Below are 23,803 nucleotides of genomic sequence, written 5' to 3' on the forward strand. Positions count from 1 at the left end.
TGTCAGGTCAAATAGGTGTTCAGACATTTTTCTAGCACCACACGATGGTTTGTTGCCAAACAGACAGATGTACCAGTGGCTGTGTGCTGGTGTTAATTTCCCACCCTGTTAACACCTGATGGATGTGCATTAAATCTCATAACAATCCTTGCATCTAATCAAATGTGAGGCTACTACCATGTCGATGTTAGTGCATGTGAAAATAAAGCATCTATGCACTGTACCTATTTAAATGTATACAATCTATATAGTTAACTCTGCACATGAAGCCATCCTTTTACCCAACAGGACATATTACGTTTCTGTTTCGGTCCACAGGATATACTGCTGTTGACCCCACCTAAAGCATAGTATTGTCATTTAAATGTAGATATAGGCAAGGGTGATTGGAGCTAACACAACAAACTGAAAGGAGATAGCACACATACAGTACACTTTTAACAAAGACGAACGCACAAAGAAAAGACAAAAGTTTCAAGAAATAAACTCTTTCAGATGGTAACATAAGATATGGAGTATACTGCAGAAGTGAGCCTAATGAAACTACTTGTTGCCTTGAAAGTAAAGGTCTGGAAACTGTGGCATGGTAATGGCGATATACTGAAGGTCTTTGTAAACATTCTCTGTTCTAGGCCTCGGATTCTGATTGGTCGGTGGCAACGCTGCCATTCAGCTCGCCCAGTCCTGATTGCTCCTGGATGTCAGTCATCTCCCCGACAATGAAGGTCGGCTCCCCTCCTTTGCTGTTGGCCGAGCCGCTGTCTGGCTGCTTGGCCGCTTGGTTGGCCAGAGTGGGCTCTTCATCCAGCCTGCTGGAGATGGACCAGTAGAGATGAGCATCAAGTCTGGCTGCAGCTAATGACAGCTCTCGTGCTGAGCAGGATGGCGTGTCCACCTTAGAAGGAAGCAGAAAAGTAAGATGAGGATTTCTCTGTTAACTTTTGTGTAGTCCAAAATGAATAGACTGGTTCTTTTATAGCACTTTTCTACTCTGACCACTGAAAGCACTTTACACAAATTGCCTCATTTACCCATTCACACTAGCACTGTTTGGTATGCTTTTTCACACAGTCATACTCCGATTGATGCCTCAGAGAGCAACTTCGGGTTAGTATCTTGCCCAAAGATACTTGGCATGCAAACTGGAGCAACTAGGAAGTGATGATCCACCAACCTACTGATTAGCAGATGACCTGCTCTATCATCCGAATGAACCCAAAATCCTTGCTGACCTTTTCAGTTTCAGTTTAGATTCAGGTCACAGTATATCATCAGATAATTAGCTTGATTTATTTAAAATTTATTATAATGGTTTAATGATGCCTCGATTGTTTACTCTGCAGCATGTTGGTTAACTTCTACTGTGTTAACATGTTCTATAAAAATTGATTTGAATTGACTTTGTAATTGCCGTCATGTATTCCATAAGTTAGAGTTAACACATATAGTTCCATTTCAGTATTTTCCGTTTTAGTATATTAGCTTTTGGGGTGGCCCTTATATGTAGAAAAAAGTGCTTGTGTGAATGGCTAAACATGAGACATCTTATATAAAGTGCTTTGAGTGCTCAAGTACAGTAGAAAAGTGCTATACACGAGCCAGTGCATTTATCTTCCATAGGCTTTAAGAACATCAAAGCACCAGACGCTGCTTTACAGCATCTGTATTTTGATTTCACACATCAAAGAAGCAGCAGCAGAGAATTTTAAGCAACTTCCACTTGATAGCGCTCACCTTCAACCACCCAAACAGTGTCCTATGTTTCTGAAGTTTCTATTTTGATCTAACTATGCTTTTAATATTTGTCATACATTTTGTTTGGAAATGGATCCCACCAAGCAAGCAGGAAACATTTATTTATATTAAACTTTTACCCAGACATGAATAGCAAAGTGCTTTAGAAAAGGCAATAACAGGATGTGCAAAACTTAACTCAATTTATAAAATAATTAAAAGGAAAGTTAACAAAACAAACAGCATACATTAGCAAAATGGTAAAAAAAAATAAATAAAATAAATAAAATAAAATAAAATAAATAGACAGATATTTTTTCATTGCAGTTTGAAAGCACACTTTAAAAATGTATTTATTATCCAATGATCACTGTGTAATTGAATTACAGACAATGTTGGTAAAATGGCAAGAGCAAGTACTGCAGGACTTGTTTTAGCACAATGGCTTGAGAAGACAATGTCGACTGGCTTTAGAACTTTTATTTTTGAAAAACTATAACTAACCAAAATAAAAACCATTACAAAATTATTTTCTTCTTTTGACTGATCTCTTTAGGGGTCACCTTATCCCTAATATTCTCATCTGTCCTTATCCGCCACATCCATTAATCTTCTGTGTGGTCTTCCTCTTTTCCTCCTGCCTGGCAGGAGCATTTTCAAATTCCTTTGTCCACTATATCCCATCTCAACCTTGTCTCTCTTATTTTGTTCCTAAAATGCTCAGCCTGAACTGTCCCTCTGATGTTCTCATTTCTAATCCTGGCCGTCCTGGTCACACCCAGTGAAACTCTTATCATCTTCAACTCTGCCACCTCCACCTCGGCCTCCTGTCTTTATGTCAGTCCCACTGTCTCCAAACCATACAGTATACCACCTTATAAAAACCTCCCCTTTCACGTATTCCACTCCACCCTGCCTGCACTCTCTTCCTCATCTTTCTTGTGCTTTGTCCATTGCTTTGCATAGTTGACCCCTAGGTATTTAAATTCATCTACCTTCATTACCTCTACGCCTTGTATCTTCACCTTTCTGCCTGCCTCCCCACAAATAACAACTTCTTCTGTGAACAGAATAGAGACTCTGGCATGAACTCATCTGTCAGCCTGTCCATCACCACTGCAAACAAGAAGGGGCTCAGAGCCGAGCTGACATGATCCCACCCCCACCATGAACCCATCTCTCACGCCTCATCATTGTCTCACTGTCTTCATATCAAATTACTTTAATGGATCCTTACAATTTTCCCTCTGTCAGCGCCACCACAACCATAAACCACCATCTACTTTTCCATAATCACATATCTGCAAAACTAAAGACATTGCTATCAGACTCAACTATGCATTGTGTCTACTGCCAGTCAGTAACATGTTAATATGCTAAACATCAACATGTCACTTTGGGCATATTAGCATGAAGACCTTAGGATTTATCTCAAAGTATTACTGTGTCTAAGTACAGCCTGACAGTTCTGCCAGCTTAAATGCGAGTTCCTAATCTTTTTAGTGTAATCTGCCTCATCCACTTCTACAACTCTGACTGCATTATTTTATTTTAAAGACATCTGTTTTCTCAGGCTATTTTAAACCATTTGATATATAAATTGTCTGTTATTTTCAGTAAATTTCATCCAAAATAACAAAACTAGTTAAAAACTTATAATCTTATGACAATCTGTGTGATTTTGCTTTGGCAACAACATCTTTCCAAAGTTCCTTTATGCAGAAAAAAACCTGCAAACTTGAACATGAATCAAACTTCACCATATTTTCTGTGTTTGTCTGCTCACTTCAGTGCTCACTTCAGTTAGTATTTCTGTTTATGTTTTTAAAGACTCATTGCATTAGGCTACAAATGCCCACGTATGTAACACATGTCCATGTAATGTACAGTCCACATCTCTACAAAAATAAACATGAAATAAATACTTTAGTCAGAGTTCCTACACATCCCAGCATGCTTTTCAACAACCCCAAGAGAATGTGAGAATTCAGCTGCCAGTTACACGTGTAGGTGGAGACAGGAATAGGGATAACAGACAAAGAGTAGATAATAATCTTGGTGCTTCTAGAAGAATTGTTGCTTAGTTCAGATGATGAATTATAGAAAATTGTCTTTTTTCTTAAACTCTGAGGAACTAACAGTGAAGCCTTACATTTATGTAGCTATTTTACTCGCAAGCTGTACTGTTCATTTGCTTCCTTTGTTTATTTTCAGTTCATTTCATTACTTTATCCCAATAGGAGTTCTCAAGATGGCATTTCTAATGTTCGTTTCAGGAAGGTTCCTTTACTGATCTTCACCTTTTACCTGGTGGCCAGGACTTAGCCCACAGGGCGTTTGAAAAAAGGGACATGTGCCTACCCTCCTGTAGGTCCACCACCTGCAGGAGGCGCCATAGGGTCAGAGACCCTGGTGGACCAATCCCTGGCTACAGGGTCTAGCGATTGGGACATGGAACATCACCTCTCTGGTGGGGAAGGAGCCTGAGCTAGTTCTCAGGTTGAGAGGTACCAGCTAGATATAGTCGGCTCACCTGAACGCATGGCTTGGGCTCTGGAATCAGTTCTGGAAAGGGGCTAGACTCTGTCACAGTCTGGAGTTGCCCGTGGAGAGAGGTGGCAGGTTAGAGTAGGTATCTTAGTATCCCCTAGGCTTGCTGCTTGTACGTTGGAGTTTTTCCTGGTGGATGAGAGGGTTTGTTCCCTAAGCCTTTAGGTTGGGAACAGGCCTGACTTGGGACATGATCGAAATGGATCATGTTAAAGAAGGAGTCCTAACAGGCTTGGTTAGCCTATGGGCCTTCGGAGGCAGCCAGTAAGTACCTATAGGCCAAATAGATCGCAGCTCAGGCAGTGGCCAAAGCAAAAACTTGGGTGTGGGAGGAGTTTGGAGAGGCCATGGAAAAAGACTTTTGGACTGCCTCAAAGAGTTTCTAGCAAACCGTCAGGCAACTCAGGAGGCAAAAGTGGTGCTCTACCTGCACCATGAATAGTGTGGGTGGAGCGCTGCTGACTTCAGCTGAATATATTATCAGGCGGTGGAAGGAATACTTCGAGGACCTTAATCCCACTGAAGCGTCTTCCGTAGAGGAAGCAGAGCCTGGGGACAAGGGGGATGATTGATCCATCACTGAGGCAGTTAAACAACTCCTTGATGGCAGAGCCCCTGGGGTGGATGAGGTTAGCCAAGAGTTCCTGAAGGCTCTGGATGTTGTAGGGCTGTCTTGGTTGACATGCCTCTATGATGAATATGACCGGGGACCGGAGAGTGTGCTCCAACTATAGTGGAATCACATTCCTCAGCCTCCCGGGGAAAGTCTATGCCAGGGTGCTCAAAAGGAGAGTCTTTCCGTTAATTGAACCTCAGATACAGGAGGAGCAATGCGGTTTTCATCACTGGACCTGGACTCTTTACCATCTCGAGGATACTTGAGGGTGCAGGGGAGTTTGCCCAACAACCCCTACAAGCCATTCCATCCTCACACAACTGTTGCAATAGCTTGGTCCATATAGCTGGCAATAAGTCAGACTCGTTCCTGGTGGGTGTTGAATCAATTCTGTTCATGATTTTTATGGACAGAATTTCTAAGCATAGCCAAGTGGCGGCATGCATCCACTTGGGCGGTCTCAGAATCTCGTCTCTGTTTTTTGCGGAGGATGTGGTTCTGTCGGCTTCATCAAGTGATAGCCTCCAGCTTGCACCGGAGCAGTTTACAGCCGAGTGTGAATCAGCACCTCCAAATCTGAGGCCATGGTTTTCAGCCTGAAAAGGGTGGAGTGCCCACTCTGGGTCAGGGATGAGTTACTGCCCCAAGTGAAGGAGTTTTGTTCATTAAGTGAGAGGAGAGGGCGGCGGGAGATCGACAGACAGATTGGTGCGGATGCTTATTGTTAATTATTTTTACTTCAGCTATGCAGAAAGCTTTAATAAAGGAATAAAGTGGAACATCTCTTAATAGGGAAGAGAAAATACAAAAATTTAACTTCACCATTTATTTTAAATTATTTCTAGCCTTAGGATTTTAGTGGTAACTTTCACATGCTTGTCCACATATAGAGCCTGTATATAATAACACAAGAAGAAAACATCGAGATGAAGCCAAATGAGTACTTTGTAGCCCGTCCTAAGGACAGTCATCCACTGTGACATTTTGAAGTGCCTTACTCAAAGTGAAGCAGGTTCTCTGAACACTACTGTTCTCTTTCCTTCACCTTATGATGTTTTCCGTCATAGCCAAGCAAACCTTCTTCCATAACTAGAGAAAATAAATTAAAATAATAATAATAATAATAATTAAAATAAATTATACTGTTAACAGAAATGTCACATATTAAATGTTTTTGGAAACCAACATAGCCACTAAGAATATTTGGAATACTTTAAAATTTCTGTGAGTAAATTTAAACACAAATTCATGCAGTCCTTGGCTATCTGCTTGTTGATCATGATTAGGAAAATTGAGGTGAGATTTTCTGTTAAATAGTAAATTATATTTTAAGACAGACCCTGAGGCACTTCATCTTCATGAGGTACACATACTTATAAGAGAAGATTTTACTAGACGTGCATGTTAGGTTAACTGGTGATTCTACATTGGCTTTAGGTGTAAATCAAAGCATCAATCTTTGTCCACCCCTTTGTATAACTCTGCGAAAGACTGGCGAGCTGCCCAGAGTGTACCCCCTCTCTTTTCCAGTGACACCTGTGATAGGTGTCATGGGAGTGCAACAAATCATGCTGTGCTTTATTAGCTTGCCCTCATCACATCTTCTTCAAGAGACATTACCTCAAATGTGTGGTGAAAGGCTCCATAGTCGACGTCAAAGAAGCCCTCTGCCAGCGACATCATTGGGCTGAACCTGTGACCCCACAACAACTCCTCTGCAAGATACGAGCTCCTTGCCTGGCATGTCATCCCTGCATGCACAAACAAATGGATGACTATAGAGATTCATAATACACATTTTCCCTCACGGCATTTGTTCTGGTCTGTGTGATAAATGATTTGATATTAACTGGATTCGCTGTGCCTGGCTATGGCAAAGCAGAAGAGTAAAAGCACCACACCAAGAACTCTTACACAAACATAATTCATTTACCCATTTAGTCACAAACAATTTCACTGGCAAGCTGTCGTTGTAAGGATGTTCTCTGCAGCAGAGTTATGACTGTCAGCTAAGTCTTTGTAACATAGCGCTCTGACTAAGGGAATCAATATTTGGTGTAGGTGGAGAGGCCACCTTTACCTCACAGATACACATCCTGAATAGCCTCGATACACTGAGTTCTTGCTAAACTGTGAGGAAACTAGTAGAGTATATCATCCTCTCAGAATGAATCTGACGTAAGGCGATATAAGAGAGGGATAAGGGAGAAAAGATAAACAAGCACATAATATTTGGAACGTCCCAGCTTGTGCAAATTACTTTGGGAATGAATATCCTATAAATCCAGATGCACTTAAGACTAGCAGGAGAAAGTAAAACATACTTTAGTGTACTCCTATATTGTTTAACTTCCACAACTCTTTTATGTCTCTATATCATCTACCTGGTGGCCTCGATTTGTCTTTTATATTTGGTGCTATTGTTTAGCACTTTGTTCATCCCTGTTGTTTTTTTTTAAAGTGCTTTATAAATTGATATGATATGTTTTTTCAAGAGGATTAGTTTTGCTTTTCCTTATTTCTTTTCTTGTATACTGTTAAAGTCAGGATTTTTACAAGTAATCCCTATGAGCCAAAAGTTCAGACTGCTCCGTACACTTTCTTTAAAACTGTTTTTTTTCTCTTAACTTTGTATGATATCAAGGAGGAGGGATTAATATAGACTCTGTCTGTATTCACTTAATACTTAGTGTGTAGCAGCTATGTATTTAGTATGAGTATTTTGTTACCTATCCCATCATGCATTGTCTGTTTTTTTTTTAAAAAACGTAGTAGGATGAGAGGAAAGATGGCAGCAAATCAAGGTAGGAACTGCCACTAAATATTTGCATTTATTCGTTTAAGAAAATTTGCTCAGTGTATTCTATATTTGTGACAAAAATGCAGTAGTAGTAGTAGTCGTCAGTTATTCATCTAGCAGACTCAGCTCTGATATTTTGGCATAAAGTCCCAATAGTGTCCGAAATAGTTTTTTTTATTTTACTGGATGGATGGATGGATGGATGGATGGATGGATGGATGGATGGATGGATGGGTGAGTGGATAGGAATCCTTTCCCATCTGTTTCCAAGGGGCAGCCAATTGGAAGAAATTAGCTAAAGGAGGGTTGCATGTTGTACAGTTTCCTTGTGTATGTGTGGATTCTCTTTGGGAACTCCAGCTTCCTCCCACAGTCCAAAGACATGGATCGGGTTAAATTGGATCGGGTCATTCTAAATCCCTGCAACTACTGGGATCCACTTCACGACAATGAATTAAATAAGCGGAAGAAGATGGATGGAATCTGTGAATCATGCAAAGCCACTCTAGAAGAGGCTAAAAATAAAAATATGGCGCTGGAAATATATAGCATAATAGGTCCACTTTTACTGATGATTTATCAAGAGTGAGTAAGCGCAGCAGGGCTCTGTGATTTGCCCAAGGGTAGATGAGTCTCCAGTTTTAAACAGTTTGCTTTCTGTTGGGGTAACATCAGACTGCAGATTGCTAGACCGTGACTTCTAGGTTTTTGTCATTTCTTGTGCATACATGGAAATGAGTTTCTCCTTATTTTTTTTTGTTCAATGTTTTAATTTAATCTAAACTACTAAACCAGATGATTTCTTTATTTACTATTTACTTGCTGATTTATTATAGGACCTGGGGCTAGATTTAATAAACGGGACAAAATAATGTATGAGTGCAATCCCCAAAATAGCGCTCAGTGCTGTGGTTAGTTTTAAGGGTGATTTACAAAGCTTGCAAGGTTTCTGCCCACAGGAGGAGTCTCTTCATTTCAAAATCAAGGACAACAAATAAAACATGCTTTTTTTAGGGGTTACATTAATAGATTTAAACTCGCAGATGTTTCTTAATTTGGTGTTTGCCTTCTCACCAGTGGCCTCCACCATTCCTTCTAGAATGACCACAATCTCAAAGTCTTCTTTCTCTAGCTGGGCCTGCGACATGTCCCAGAAGGGTGAACGTGCGTCAATCTCATGGGAAATCACCAATGGTGAGACCAGGAAGAGACGATCATCGCCCGTCTCAAAGCCCACACTGATGTCTGTCTGATCCAGAGGGATGAACTCACCTGGAAGAGCCAATAAAGTGGAGACAAGGAGAGAGGTTGTACCTGGAAGCTCAGGTTTAAAATGACAGAATACTAGAAAGACACAAAAGAGATCTTAGAATGAGCGGTTCACATGGCCAAGTATGTTATTATTATTATTATTATTGTTATTATATACTGGGCCATTTGATTTTTCAATAGGTGTAGTTGTTACAGTTTTTGTCACCAAAGGAAGAAAAAGAAAGATTCATTATTAACTGTCTCACCCTCCTGAGTCTGCTTAGACTTGATGAGTTTGGCCCTGATGTTGGCCCCCACAATGTGGGAACTTCGAAGGTCTCCCACCCTGAACATCAGGCAGAGCTTGTCGTCTCTCGGCGAGATAACAGCGTGTTTGGAGAACACCAGCGTCTCAGCTCGTTTGTTAGGCTGCGAGATCTTTACAAACATGCAGCCCACCTGGACAGAGAGGAAGGAACAATGTGAAACATGGGCCCTGCTAAAAAGTCAAAGCCACAGGGAGCCTTGCACAAAGTAGAAAAGCAGAGGATTATTATGAAAGGAACATAATATATAAACACCAAGACATATGTCTTGGTGTTTATAACAAACACATCAGCTAAAGAGCTGAATAATTCCGGTGTAGTCTGCACATCTGGAACACATTCATTGTGGCCGCTGAATACAAACTAACCTTGATCATTTTTTATAAGAGCTTGCTATTGCCAGTTTCTCTTGTCTAAAAAGATCAGTGACACTTGAGTTAACCCCACACTCAACTGTTTTTATATGCATAGTAAAACAGCCCACGCTACGTGTACATCAGTTGTTAATTTGGAATGTTTCCAGCTCCCAAACATGCATAAACATGATTCAGCCTGGATGTCGGAGTGTGAATTCATCCTCATCAAAAGAGTGCTTACACCGTGCAAAAAAAATTTAGCTTCATCGGCATTTTCTGTGTAAATATTCTTTTTTTTAGGAAGAATACCATCTGCATATAATTTGCGTCATTATGGCTCCACTGTATTTGTGCATTCAATCTTCTCTCTAAGCTAAAAAAAACAGCGTATCATTATTTTATTTGATTCAGCTGAGCTGACAGGAAGCTTCCGTTTAAGCAAACAGTCTCGGGTCAAACAGAAATTGCAGGCACAAAAGGAGTTAGCTGAATTTGAACACTGACTCAGAAGTTCCGATGCCTGTTTTTCATTTTTCGTTTCCATTTGTTTCTCTAATCTGACTTCCTGCTTTGCTAAAACACATCTGACAATCTTGTTTGCTACATATGTTACACTCATGTCTACATCGTCATTAATACATAATCAGATAACAAACCATCACAGATGTCAGCAGTATTCATTCTAAATACGAAAGCGTCTATTTAAGATTCTTATATCCCAAAATTACTGAGAATATTCACTTTGGCACTGCATGAATTTAAACTCATGCTTAATAGGAGATAGGAAGAGAGATCCCAATTGCAGGACATGCACCTGGTTTAAATATTGAAAAGGAAACTTGTAATGTTACAAAGACCAAAAAAAAACCACAAAGTCCAAAGGGCATCCATCCATCCCATTCTTTACCATTTATCCGATACAGGATCACAGGAAAGCTGGAGTCGATCTTAAACACACAGTCATATTTACACAGAAGACCGATGGGAAAATTAGACATCTTTACCTTTAGAGTAAAAGAAGGAGCAACTGAAAGACAGGACATGAAGACAGAGGCAGGGCGACACAGAATGGAGGGCGAAAAATGCAGAAAATAGAAACACAGTGGGGCAAAACAGAACCAACAAATATAACAAAAAACATAATTTATCAGAAAGTGAATGTTTGAAAGTCTGAATAATCATATCCTCCGTATATCTTTGAATTGCCATGTTATTGTGGTGGAGGGGTTTGTGCGTTTCAGTCATCCTGCAAGAATCAGCTGGCTCGGGAACTCGTTTTCCCCCTGGATGAGCTACAAGAGGTGCCTGGGGTGAGAGAAGTCTGCTTAGACTGCAAACTGAACCCAGGTAAGGGGTACGAAATCGAGAGAAGGATGGATGGATTTCTAAATATTTCCCCATCTCTGTTTTTTACCAGTTAAGCTGCTCACCATGAAGGCGTTAACCATCGATCCCAGTATAGCCTGCAGCAGCAGCAGCATTGTGCCCACCGGACACTGGTCGGTGATGACACGGTGACCATAGCCAATCGTGGTCTCGGTCTCAATGGAGAAGAGGAAAGCCGAGATGAAGCCATTGACATTGTTCACGCACGGCGTCCACGTCTCATCCTCCAGATGGTCGAGATCACCCCTTGGGAAGAGGAGAAGCAGAATGTGTGAGAAAGGGAAGGCGGGAGGTGACAAAGTGGGTGTCAAGAGGGAAAAATAGACTGAGAGCAAGAAGATATATATTTTTAGAATGGAGGTGCAGAAATATATAGATGACGACTCATCTCTCCATTTAAATTTTCCACCACCTTGCAGCTAATTCCTGTAATGAATAGGAGCAATCCTGTTCATCAGATTTAAACATGGTGCTTAAGCCAACATTTATGCTGTCACTTCTTGCCGAGGCTGCAGAAACCCGCCACTTTCATCATATATCATCACGCGCAACTTGCTCTCAGCATCTTTTGAGGGTTTTTTTCAATCCTGTGCCACTAAGAGTCCGCAGAATTTCTGTTCTAACACACACTACACACACTAATGTCCCCGATTAACACAGCTCCAGCCAGAGAGGGAGCGCTAATTAGCGAAAGTGGTGTTAGGTCATTTATATAATCTATGACTTTTATTGACCTGTGCTGGTGACAAAGGGATTGCAGCAACACTGACAGCTTTCTGGCACAAAACTGAATGGCCTGCAATTGATATAAAAAAGGGTCACAATTTTTATGAGACGAATACGTTAGTTAATTAGAGCAGAGATCCAGCAATCACAGCTCATGAAGAGGCAGCACATCATGATGAAATACGCTGTAATATTAATACTGCTTTGTCATCTGCTTTTTTGGCTGAGAAAGCAGCTTCATTTTGGCCTTTATGGTAGATGTGTAAAAATCTAATGCTCACTTAAAGAATGGTTGGACTTTGGGGGAAATACGGTGAAAAGATCAATAATGTTCTCATAGCTGTCTGCTAAATATGATGCCGCACCCAGAAGGCAGTCAGCTTAGTTTAGCACTAAGCTGTCAAACAAGAAAAGAGCTAAAATAAATTTCCCTGCCATCCCCACTGAAGCTCCCTGATTAGCACAGTACATCTTATACAGTACATCGCTTCAATTTTTGCACTCGTTAAAGAAAAGCAGCAAATTTATGAGCAAAATTCTGTTTAAATGGTTAAATTCTGCATTTTTGGAGTTATTACATAGACTTGAATTCAAATTAATTGCAAACATAAATCCATGTTTATGCTTTCTCTGAAATTTTCTGATGATTACAGGTCTAAAAGAGCTCTGAATGGCTTTGATTACAATTGAATTAACCTTTGTTTCAAAGTGAATGTTAAGCAAACCACTACATCACAGCCAGAGAACAAAAATACATGTATTTTTGTTTTTTTAATGCAAATTGACACAATTGTTGCAACACAATGTCCACTCCGGTTAATAACATTTGTATGAAATTCTGAACGCGCCAAACTTATTTCTACATCAAAGGGCAAAGGGCAGTGGCACAGCAAGAAGAGTCTGGCTGTGAATCTGCTTGTTGAGGAGGTTGCAGAGGTGACAAATAGGAAGAGATGTTCTTTTACTTTTTAGTGAAATTATATGTCTTTTCAAGTAACTCAAAAACAACTCTTTAGCTACATACATACAGTGTTGTTTACATTTCTGTCCAACTAAGATTTTGCTGGATGGGATCACATAAACATAAAGATGGTCTTCTTTTTTTTTCGAACTCTAGATATGAAAAGACAATTTCCCAAAACAAGAAACTTTAATGTGAGGATTTGTTGTCAGAAAAAAGCACACAGACAAGGGAAAATCCTGTTTTTGGTCATAATGTGTTGCTACCATATGAAAAGATAAAGTTTAAATTAGGTCCCATATTCCTGATATCACTTGGATTCAGAATAGGATCCTATGGATCAGGACTTAATCTGTGGGAAATGATCATTTGATGCCCTGCTGACTTTGTAAGTTTGCTCACTTATAAAGAAATGAACAGTCTCTAACCTTTATGGTAATTTCATTGTAATGGAGACAGAATAACAACTGAAAAACAAACAAAAGTTATAAAGTCATTTGTATGTCACTGATTGAAATAAATATTTGATCCTCTGCAACTAACCAGAATTGTGGCCTCCACAGATTGGCTCTGTGCCCATGTAGAACAGATTGCAATCAATCAATCAATTACAGATACTCCTGATCTCAACTCAATTTCTCCCATTCAGGCATCTCCACCACAAGACAAAGAGGCTGTCAGGGACAAAATTGTAGATCTGCATAATGTCTGGTACGGACTATAAGACCAGCAAGAAGTTGGGGAGAAGGTGGAAACTGTTGGTGTGAATATTCAGAAATGAAAGAAATATAAAATGATCAATCAGACCAATCTTGCCTCATGGGGTGAGGATGAAAGGTGGTGCATCAACACAAAACTACAAGGAGGGAGCTTAATGAAGGCAGTTGAGAGCACAGTGACCAAAAGCACCACTGGTAACATTACAACACCACGAGGTCTCCCTGCTCAAGAACACACATGTACAAGCCCATCTTAAGTTTGCCAGTGAATATCTAAATTATTGAGAGAAATCTTGGGAGAAATTGCTGTTGTCAGATGATATTAAAATCAAGCTGTTTGTCATCAACACGACTTGTCATGTTTGGAGAAAGAGAAATGCTAAGTATGACCAAAAGTGCACCATCCCCACAGTCAGGCATGGAGGTGGAAGCATTATGCTTTGGGGCTGTTTTTCTCCTAAGGGTACAGGATGACTTCACTGCATTAAGGGGCAAATGGACGGTGCTATGTACTATAAAATCTTGAACAAGAACCTCCTTCCCTCAGCCAGAACACTGAAGATGCGTCATGGATGAGTTTTCCTGCATGATAATGACGCAAAACATACCACAGAGGCAGCAAATTAGTGTCTGCAAAAGCACATTAAGATCATGGAGTGGCCTAGCCAGTTTCCTAATTTCAAACTATAGAAAATCTCTAAAGGCAGATGAAGCTTGGCGTTGTTAAGCGGCAGCCAAGAAGCCAAAATGATTTAGAGAGTTTCTGTAAAGAGCAGTGGGACAAAATCCCTCCAGAGATGAGTGAAAACCTGGTGGCCAACTATGAGAAACATCTTACTGCTGTGTTTGCCCACAAGAGTTTCTCCACTGAGTGTCATGTCATTAAAGACTGTTCATTTCTTTGCAAGGTAGCACACTTACAAATTCAGCGGGAGATCAAATGGTGATTTCCCACACTGCAAGAGATCCAAATACATTAGTGCACATGACTTTATCTTAAATCTTACCTGCAGTAGGCGATGAGGTACCAGATGGCTCCGAAGAAGAGCCATGTTACAGCGTAGGCCATGACAAAGACGAAGAGCGAGCAACGCCAGTTGAGGTCCACCAGAGTGGTGAAGATGTCCGTCAGGTATCGGTAAGTCTCCCGCATGTTACCATGCTGCACATTGCATCGACCGTTCTTCTCCACGTAGCGCTGTCTCTTACGGCGAGTGCGGGCTGGTGGAAGGGTGGAGACAGAAGAGAAGGGGCCCGATTAGAAATCTGTGAGGCTAACAAATGGGAGGAAAAGTGCCATCGCCTTTTGATCCTTTACAGCGTTGAAGACAACTCTTTATTGTTCCATTAAACACTTTCAAAAACATGAGGCTCCCTTTCTGAAATGTTTTGTTTTTAAAGCTACAACTCTGACTGCAGTCAGACGATGAGAATTGGATGAAGGCACTTAGAGAGACGTGAGCATAAACACAGGGAGGTAGCAAGGGACAAAACTACTGAGGGAGATTCAGCGTGGCTCAAAGGAAAGTCAGACTGGTGAAGAAGGGAAAACATAAATGAAAAATGACAGGTGAATAAAACAGAGCAGATGAAGTGCGACGGGACAACATCATCAAACGCTTGGAGAAGAAAAGCTATAACACTGGACTTCATCTGTGTTTTGTTTTGTTTTGTTTTATAGGCTTTTTACTGTGGATGCACCAAGCCAGAACTGAAATTATGACACTATACCGCTATCACATACGCTTTAATCAATGAATATCAATCATTGTGCATGCTACTCAAGCTATGGAGACTTATTTTAAGGTAAAACAAAATCTGCCTTTTCTGCAAAAAAAGTCTGGCTCTGCTTTGTAGGATTTTTGTCCTTTGCGATGATGACATCAATTCTTGATCACAAGTTGGAGTTAAAACACCGAAGGGTCATATAAACTGCACATTTCCCTAGTTCCCTAGTTAGGCTTTCTTTCTTTTTATTCTATGAAGATGTACGGCAAAGATTGGAGCAAACAGAGCAGAGCTTAATGAGCAAGACTGTCAAAATTGCTGAGGGGTGAAGCTCTGCAGTATGGTCTAAATTAGAAAAGATTCACTACTACTACTGCGAGACAGATGGGGAGGAGAAGAGGGTGCAGGGCTGAATGGAGAAAATGTTCATCCAGGAGTAAGTCAATATCTCTAAATCTCTCGAGATTTTTATCAGATACAAAGAGATTAATAGTGATGCATTTCAGTCTGGTTGAACTGCAGGTCCAGAAAGAAGCCACAACATTTAAAGAACATAGTGAGTGCACTGTTCCAAACAGAAGGGGGATCAAGGACAAGATGTCATCTTGAGAGTCACTCACCCCACCCGAACCGTCCCCTCTCCTTCTCCGTCCCCTGTGTCTTCTTCCTGTGCTGATTAGCATTGGCTTCCCGCTCGGCCAGCTTGGACTGAAACGATCTCTTGACCGGAGCCGAGTTCGGAAGGGAAGAAGTCGTCTCTGTGGTGACGACGTGGCCCAGCTCCTCCGATACGTTGAAGACTCCCGTGGAGGCTGTGACCTCCGTGGCCACCTCCACTTCTTCGCTCTCCACCTTCTCCTCCACAGGGAGCGAGAGCGAGTCCGGACGGGAGGGGAAGATGGAGTTCTCCAGAGCCATGGTCTACGTCTGTGTGTGCGTGCGTTTGTGTGTGTGTGTGTAAGCGTGTAAAGAGTATTAATGTGTTATTGATATCCTCCCTAAGGCAGAGTCTGTCCAGTACCTATTGACTGAACCATTTGTTTGCTTGTCTGAAGCCTGGAATAAAGCAGAAGAACACAATGATCTGATCAAATGAAACAATGGAATTGATTATCTGTTTTACTGTCACAATAATTCACTGTCAAATGATTTCTTTAAAGAAACAAGACCTCCTCACAGGAGTGCTTGAACTCTGATGTTGCTATAATAAATTCTAAAAACCTATAAATAAATGTGTATCATTTTTTGTGCTTTTATTACTATTGTCAAAGTCTCATTTGAAGTCTTTTAATAATAAAATAAAGGAATAAGTCCTTATTTTCAGATTGAATATGGATAACTTTGAAAGTCCTTGGAAATTAGACACAATGGTAGAATAAATTAGTTCTCTGAAAGACCCCTATTCCTGATGCACGACATGGCATATGCATATCAGAGCCACTTTAACTGGTCTGTATGTTTCATAAAAAGCCTCGGGCTAGGAGTGTGTGTGTGGCCCAGACGTGTGTGTTGTATAAGTGCACTTCGTGTTATTTTAAATATGCTGGATTTATACAGCAGGCCTGTTGAAATAGTCTTACATAAGTCCTATATAAGAAGCCGAGTTAAATATATACATGGATAACGAGACGTGATGAAATATTTACTCAGTAAAATGGAGTCCTAGTCCTCTATAGCCTTGGATGATGTGCGTCCATTTGGACAACTGGCGGATTGGACGCCAGAGGAGACTGATGGTGACAGTCAAGATGACGCACTACGCCTGATGGATGGATCAGAAATAGCCTCTGTTAAAGAGTGTCTGTGAGCTGGCAAGAGGGCTACAGGAACCAAACAGCTCAGCTACGGTTTTAATGTCACACAGACCAAAGATAAACGAGTAAAATCCTACCTGCTCAGTGCACCAACTTGTAGATGTGTAAGACCCAGATTGGGCAGATGTTTTGCCATAAGAACGGCGAAAATCGAGTCCAAGAACGAGCCAGGATTCGCAACCTTGGTTCAATTACACCCATTTCTGGTATTTACGAGCGACGCAGCATAATCAGTCCACTCTTGTTCGCTTTTCCTGGAAAACAAAGACCACCTCGATCCGACCGCTCAGTATTCACAAAAAATAAAAAGCGGGCAGCCCAAGCTAAAGACACACACACACACACACCCAAACAAACCCGAAAAAAACAGTTCAAGTACTCTGATTAACGATAAGGCTTTTTCAGAACATGTGTCTGGCAGTGGATGTGCGAAATGGAGGCAACAGGATAATAACCCGGCAGCGCGGAGAGCTCCATCATCTGTGTATCTGATGGAGTCGGTCAGGTGTGGAGCGGTAGAGGATGCTGTCATCAGCCCAGCCCCTATCAAGCCTGCCTGCTTGTTTGCCTGCTTGCCTCAGACGCTTCTCATTTCCACAACAGAAGGGACAGTCCTCTCCCTCCTCTCGGTCAGACCCTCAGCATCTGCAGAGTTCACTGATGGGGAAATTAAAGGCCTTTGTGATGCAGTAACAATGCAAAAATGCAGAAACATAAACATACAGATTGGATGTAATAATGCTCATTGTATATGTCATTTTAAATATGGTCTGATTGTGATGCAATCCTTTTTATGGCTTTTCCATAATAACATTATTATTACTATTATTATACCAGACTCCTTGTTAGAATAATTCACTAATTAAAAAATTCCGCTTATAGAGGAAGATACAGTCCTACAACATTGTATCACAATGATATCAATGACTTGATCATAATTAGCATTATTCTCACTAACCGCTATTTATCCGCCAGCCTCAAGGTGGCGGTATATGTGTCCATGACGCCGGTAATCAGTTGGTCTCTTCAGGCAGTGTGATCAGTAGTCTGCCCTCCTTTTCCAAGATGTCGGTGTTCGGGCCAGTTGTGAAAATTCATCCCGTCGTTCTCGCTTCTATCTGCGACTCTTACGAGCGAAGAAATGAGGGAGCGAGTCGTGTGATTGGAACCCTTTTGGGTAAGTAAAAAGACAATATGTTTGTCCTGCGCCGCTTGGACCGATTTCGCACGAAACCAGTTGCCGCATAGTTAGCTGCTTTTAGCTTTAGCTGCTAACACATGCTGGTTCAGTTCAGCAGCTGACTAGCATTAGCTACTGTTAGTTAGCTAGCGGCATCACTCGTAACAGCTGGCCGCCCACTCAGTTGTTCATATAGTTAAAAAGTTAGCAAATCACCTGGACTTTTTTCCATTTTGGTGGGGTTTGCACTCATTTGATGCTTAGCAACAGGAAAAGATCGCTGATGTTAGCGCTTATTACTGTCGATTTAATGGAGAATCCTCTTGTTTGCTAACTTACAGTGAAGCTGCTCGTCGCTACAACAATATAATGTAAGAACTGAAACATTTGCTTTTTTCAGGTACTATTGACAAGCACTCTATCGAGGTGACCAACTGCTTCTCTGTCCCTCACAATGAATCTGAAGATGAGGTATGTTACTAAACTCTTTATTTGCAGCTAACATAATTTTATTTATTGCTGATGTTGAAGCCAAGTGGAAAGGGCCAGTAATACAGTAGCCATTCCACATCGGCCATCGAGTAATAAACAAGACACGAAACTGACATTCAGCAAGTAATCTAAAGAATAACGCATTATTCAGTTAGAAATATCCGAAACTCAAAGAGTCATGAATTAAAATCTTAGGAGCATCAACAAAGAAAAAGATAACTAAAATTTATCAAACTTGTGTGTTTGTGCTTTTGTGTCTTTAATTAGATGAGTCTGGGTTTTTAAATGTCCATTAAGGTTTTAATTTCGATATGGCTGCTAAATACCAGGCTGAATAAATTCCTGGTAGTTTTTCTAAATGGCTACTGAGGCTACATGATTTCCTTGGGGATTAATAAAGTATTCTGATTGTGATTCTTCCTGTTACAAGAAGTTCTTTTCTGGATATGATCTGGGTCACTGTAGCGATACTTCATTTTGATATGTGTAATAGTGTTGCAAAGCACTACTTTTGAGTAGCTGAGTAAACAATAGAAACAACCCCCCTCAGAAAACTATAGGTGGTGTTATGCTATCAGGTATGGGGTGGAGGCTAAATCGTTAGTTTCTAAGGTTTTTGATACCACCTACTATGTTTAATCCTGCTTTGTGAGACAGTGAATTACAAAATATCTTACAGGGTAGCTATGACTAATACATGTATTATCAAATCAAAATCAAATCACTTTTATTGTCACATCACATGTGCAGGTAATGTGCAGTTATGTAATTATCACTGAATTCTTTCACAAGTGAAAGATGATTCTGTAGAAATGTTTACGAGACCGTGTACATAGCTGTGCTTAAATGCATTGTTTTTGACAACAGGTTGCTGTGGACATGGAGTTTGCCAAGAACATGTATGAGCTTCACAAGAGGGTTTCACCTACAGAGGTCATCATCGGATGGTGCGTCAGTCGGTCATATTAACAATTTAAAGTTAAAAGTGGAAAAAACAGTATTCTTTAGCAGATGTTCATCTTTTCTGACAGGTATGCCACAGGCTTTGATATCACAGAACATTCAGTGCTCATCCACGAGTACTACAGCCGTGAGGCCTCTAATCCCATTCACCTGACCGTGGACACGGCACTGCAGAGTGGCAAAATGAACATCCGCGCCTACGTCAGGTTGGCTGATCTTTCTGTCAGCGCCTGTGTTTATGTGATCATCTACAGCCTGAAAGTGCTTCTCTGAATGTGTTTGTGTGTCTCCTACACAGTGCGCAGATGGGTGTGCCAGGAAAGACAGTTGGTGTGATGTTCACCCCACTGTCTGTCAAGTATGTGTACTATGACACTGAGAGGATAGGCGGTAAGAATACAAAGAATAAATGAAGGCGACTGTTTGAAAACAAATGCTTCGTGACTAAGTATCTGTGAAATGCCAAATAATTAAATCCCAGTGTCTCAAACAACTCGCTGGGGTGCATATGAAAGGAAAGAAAACTTTATATTATACTCTCTATTTGTTCTTTAGTGGACCTGCTACAGCGAACACGTGTGACCCCCAGTCGTACCAAGGGGCTGACCTCTGACCTGTCTCAGGTTGGTGGTGCTGCAGCCAGGGTACAGGACATGTTGACCACAGTGCTGGCATACATTGAGGATGTGCTGGTGAGTATCAAGACAAACTTGTCCCCTGGGTTTTTTTTTTTCTTTTCTAATTAAATCCCTGCCAATTTAACTTAATATTGGTCACCTGGGAACATTTGAGCAGTAATTAAGTTTTGCGCTGATGATGGCTATGAAGTTCATGTTGTTCTGTTTCAGTCTGGCAAGGTGACAGCAGACAACAGCGTGGGCCGTTTCCTGATGGATCTGGTAAACAAAGTGCCCACTATCTCACCTGAGGACTTTGAGAACATGCTCAATTCCAACATCAATGTAAGTGCTCGTGCTTAAGTTACTATATCAGTGACAACTACTGTTTTTGTTTTGCTATTTGATCTAAACAGACAGGCAAATGGCACTTAAAAAATAGCAGTAGAGACTAGCTTAATAGACACTGTCATTTTTATTATTGTGGTAGAGACACAAGTCTAGCGTCAGGAAGATCATCTGGCAATAAACTGCCAAATCGAACCCGCTGTGCTGACCTGTTGTGACAAGGAAGTAGCTGAAAATTTTATTGTTGTGGCAATAATGTACTTAATTTCTCTCCACGTATAAACACATTGGCTCTAAAAAGAGTAAACTGAATTGTCATATCTCTTATATAAGAGGCTTTAGGTGAGCTCTGAGTTGTTTTTGGCATTTAATTAAACTCTCCTCCTGTTTTTATGGTTATTTATGGTCTCTGGGCTCTACTTGCATCATACTGTTTTACTTCAGGATTAGAAGCTTTAGAAGATGGAAGTATTTTTGCATCATTTATCTGGGCATTATCTTTCCAAACTTGCCATCCTTTAATCTTGTTTCCTTGTTATGCTGTTATAATCTTTCACTTTAGTTTAGTGTGAATCTAAATGCTCTCTTTTGTTGTTGCAGGACCTGTTGATGGTGACCTACCTGTCCAACCTCACCCAAGCACAGATTGCTCTCAATGAGAAGCTGGTGCTGCTCTGAGAGGGTTTCTTTGAAGTCATTCATATTTAATTTTTGTACTTTTTTTTTTTTTTTTTTTTGGCTGATATGAAAATAAAGATGTTAAACAGTCACAAAGTGTTCATTCCCTGTGGTAAGATGGTAATTAAATTTAAGGCTGCTTGGTTTGTCACAAGTAGCTAATGAACATTAAAGGAAGGATCATACTGCTAACACGTTTCCTTTCTGCTTATTAGACACCTCGCATTTACTGCTGTCAACCTGCTTCATGATTCTTGATCTGTAATAATGTATTTTTAAGGAGACAACTGACCTTATATCTTATCATGGGCGTATGTAGAGGGGGGACATGGGGTGGCTGTTCGACCCATGACATTTGATTGGCCCTCCACCAATATATTTTGACTAGAGTTCATTTGTGGTGTAAAAGATGAGCATAGTTTAAGGGTGTGAGGCCCCTCAAGCTTTCATTCTTTCTGAAGGTCAGCAGGCGGTGGGAACGTCTGCCTGTAAAAGGACTTTGGTTTACATAGAATTATAAGGTTAACGGCCTTCCAGTCCTTTTTAACATCAACATTTTATTGATTATTTGTGAGCTCAGTCACAAGTTATATTTCATAAAACATTAAATTTACTAAGTCAGAAATTATGATTTTCCAGGAAATGCTCATTGGCTAATGACATTTTATTTGCAAGTTGCTACCCAATGAGCATGGGCTTAATTTCAGACTGAACCACTGGTTGTTTTGGCGTATCCAGTTTCAGAATGCTAAGCTGGCAATAGCAAAATTGCTCAACTCAAAGCTGAGATTTTACTAATTAGGTGATGTCATGGTGGGTGTGTATGTCGTTTTAAGTAGTGCTTCTAAGTACTTCTGGGTCATGCTGTTTTCTACTTCCACTCAGTGTTTTTAGCCATTTCTACTCCATACCATTTACTTTAAAGCTTTAGAATGACTTTGAAGTTTTTACTTTAAAAGCATTCAAATATAAAGCTGAGATATATCCAGCATTACTGAGCAGTATAATGCAAATGGGTCTAATGAGTACTTAATACTACAAATGTTTTGAGTTTATGTAGGATAATGACTTTTTAGCAAAACCTATTTTATAAAATATGTTTAAAATCTGTGAGTATAATAATTGTTTCCTGTATATGACAAATAAAACTTGAAACTAATACACAATTTCAGATCAAATGTGACTTGCCTACTTTGGTCTTTGTCACTCCATTGAACAAAATTGTTAAAATAAACGACTGATTATTAAAATCCTGAATTAGTTTTCTTCTCTTTGGTGCTGACCATCTTGTTTGTGCATGTGGCATTATAAGACACAGAATCAAGGCGGTAAAGCAACTTTAATGTAAGACACTGCTTTATCTCTACATAAATACACATTCAAATCGGAAGGGAGTCATTCAAGTTGCAAATCCCCCCTTCCCTTTGCCTGGCCTGAGTTTCATGTGAAGCTTAGTGCAAAGTGTAGGCATGAAAAAGTCACACTGTCTAGAAAGCGCTCAGTTTACAGTATCGGGATAAAGCTGCTGTGTGATTGGCTACTGCTCGGTTATTGCAGTCACGCCGGGGTCGTCACTGTTTGGTCTCGGAGTCGCTGCTCTTTTCGGGTTTATTGACCTTCTCAGCTTTGCTCTGGGGGTTTAGGATCTTCTCCGCCGCTGCGTAGCTCTGCACGGCCAAGTCGTACACGGAGTCTCCGGTTGACTTTGCGATGGACGCTGCTTGCTCCGGGTAGTAGAGAGAGGCGCTCAGGGTCATGAGAGTGGTCGGGTAGATGAGTTTCTTAATCCTGGAACCTCTGGCAAGAACCAGCCCGAGGACTCCGGTAAAGCCGATGATTCCCGCCCGGGGGTAGAAGTCCTTCGGGGGGTTCTTCACATAGGCGTATGCGTCGTTCCCAAACTGGAAGACCCCCTGAACTTTGGGTTTAATTTTCTCATAGGTGACCTGACACCAAGCAGTGTACGGCTCCGATAACTTCCTGAGGGTGGCGACTCGCTCCTCCAGCTGCCCGGCTTTAGGCTCCACGTACTGAAACTTCTCCGGGGGAGCGGTGTACAGAGACAGTTCGTCCACGTTTAACGGAGCCACCGCTGGTTCCTTCTCGCCGTCACCGGCAGCAGCAAACACGGTGAACGGTGAAAATCGCAGGGCTCCCGGCATGGCACTACCTGTCACCTTCAACATGATCCCCGCGGGCCATGCATTCACTACGGTATTCACGGAGGGACAAGGCAGATAGCCCCGCCTCTCTGATTCTCACCCAAACGCTTTTACTACGCTTGAAAGCGCGCAAACAGTGGCAGGAGGAATAAAGTATATCAGTGAGGACAAGGCTTTCTTTACAGATAGTAATGATGTCTGTGCCCACATCTCCAAACCGTGCTTCATATGGAACTCCAAAGATATGCAGTTTAAAAAAGTTTCACCATAAATTGACTGCCTGTCATGCATATGTTTGAATGGGTTCGTTATCAATAAAGTTGCAAAAAAGGAATAACCTACTTGTTAAAGGTAGATTGTGAAGGTATGGGTAAACTAAATACACTGTAAGAACTA

The 23,803-nt window shown here is 41.0% G+C and overlaps 3 protein-coding genes across 3 annotated transcripts; 1 reads left to right on the plus strand and 2 right to left on the minus strand.

Annotated features, from left to right (window-relative positions):
- Window positions 1-628: 628 nt before the first annotated feature.
- On the minus strand, window positions 629-16,071 carry kcnj9 (potassium inwardly rectifying channel subfamily J member 9). Its single transcript, XM_085378504.1, has 7 exons — window positions 15,774-16,071; window positions 14,433-14,646; window positions 11,064-11,265; window positions 9,218-9,410; window positions 8,775-8,972; window positions 6,521-6,651; window positions 629-895 (listed from the first exon to the last, which is right to left on the minus strand). Exons 1-7 carry the CDS (start codon window positions 16,069-16,071, stop codon window positions 629-631), a joined length of 1,503 nt encoding a protein of 500 aa, XP_085234630.1.
- Window positions 16,072-18,026: 1,955 nt separating this feature from the next.
- eif3f (eukaryotic translation initiation factor 3, subunit F) lies at window positions 18,027-21,297 on the plus strand. The gene is made up of 8 exons (XM_085378140.1): window positions 18,027-18,144; window positions 18,548-18,618; window positions 19,507-19,586; window positions 19,671-19,808; window positions 19,901-19,992; window positions 20,158-20,294; window positions 20,451-20,564; window positions 21,168-21,297. The coding sequence occupies exons 1-8, from the start codon at window positions 18,033-18,035 to the stop codon at window positions 21,243-21,245; spliced, it is 822 nt and encodes a 273-aa protein (XP_085234266.1). The 5' UTR covers window positions 18,027-18,032; the 3' UTR covers window positions 21,246-21,297.
- Window positions 21,298-22,575: 1,278 nt separating this feature from the next.
- On the minus strand, window positions 22,576-23,464 carry LOC146613031 (MICOS complex subunit MIC26-like). The gene has a single exon (XM_085377851.1). The coding sequence runs from the start codon at window positions 23,429-23,431 to the stop codon at window positions 22,817-22,819; it is 615 nt and encodes a 204-aa protein (XP_085233977.1). The 5' UTR covers window positions 23,432-23,464; the 3' UTR covers window positions 22,576-22,816.
- Between the last annotated feature and the right edge of the window lie 339 nt (window positions 23,465-23,803).

The sequence above is a fragment of the Diplotaxodon limnothrissa genome, linkage group LG18, assembly GCF_057381915.1.
Source record: "Diplotaxodon limnothrissa isolate DT_005_m linkage group LG18, D_limnothrissa_male_GT1.1, whole genome shotgun sequence".
NCBI classification, from domain to species: domain Eukaryota; kingdom Metazoa; phylum Chordata; class Actinopteri; order Cichliformes; family Cichlidae; genus Diplotaxodon; species Diplotaxodon limnothrissa.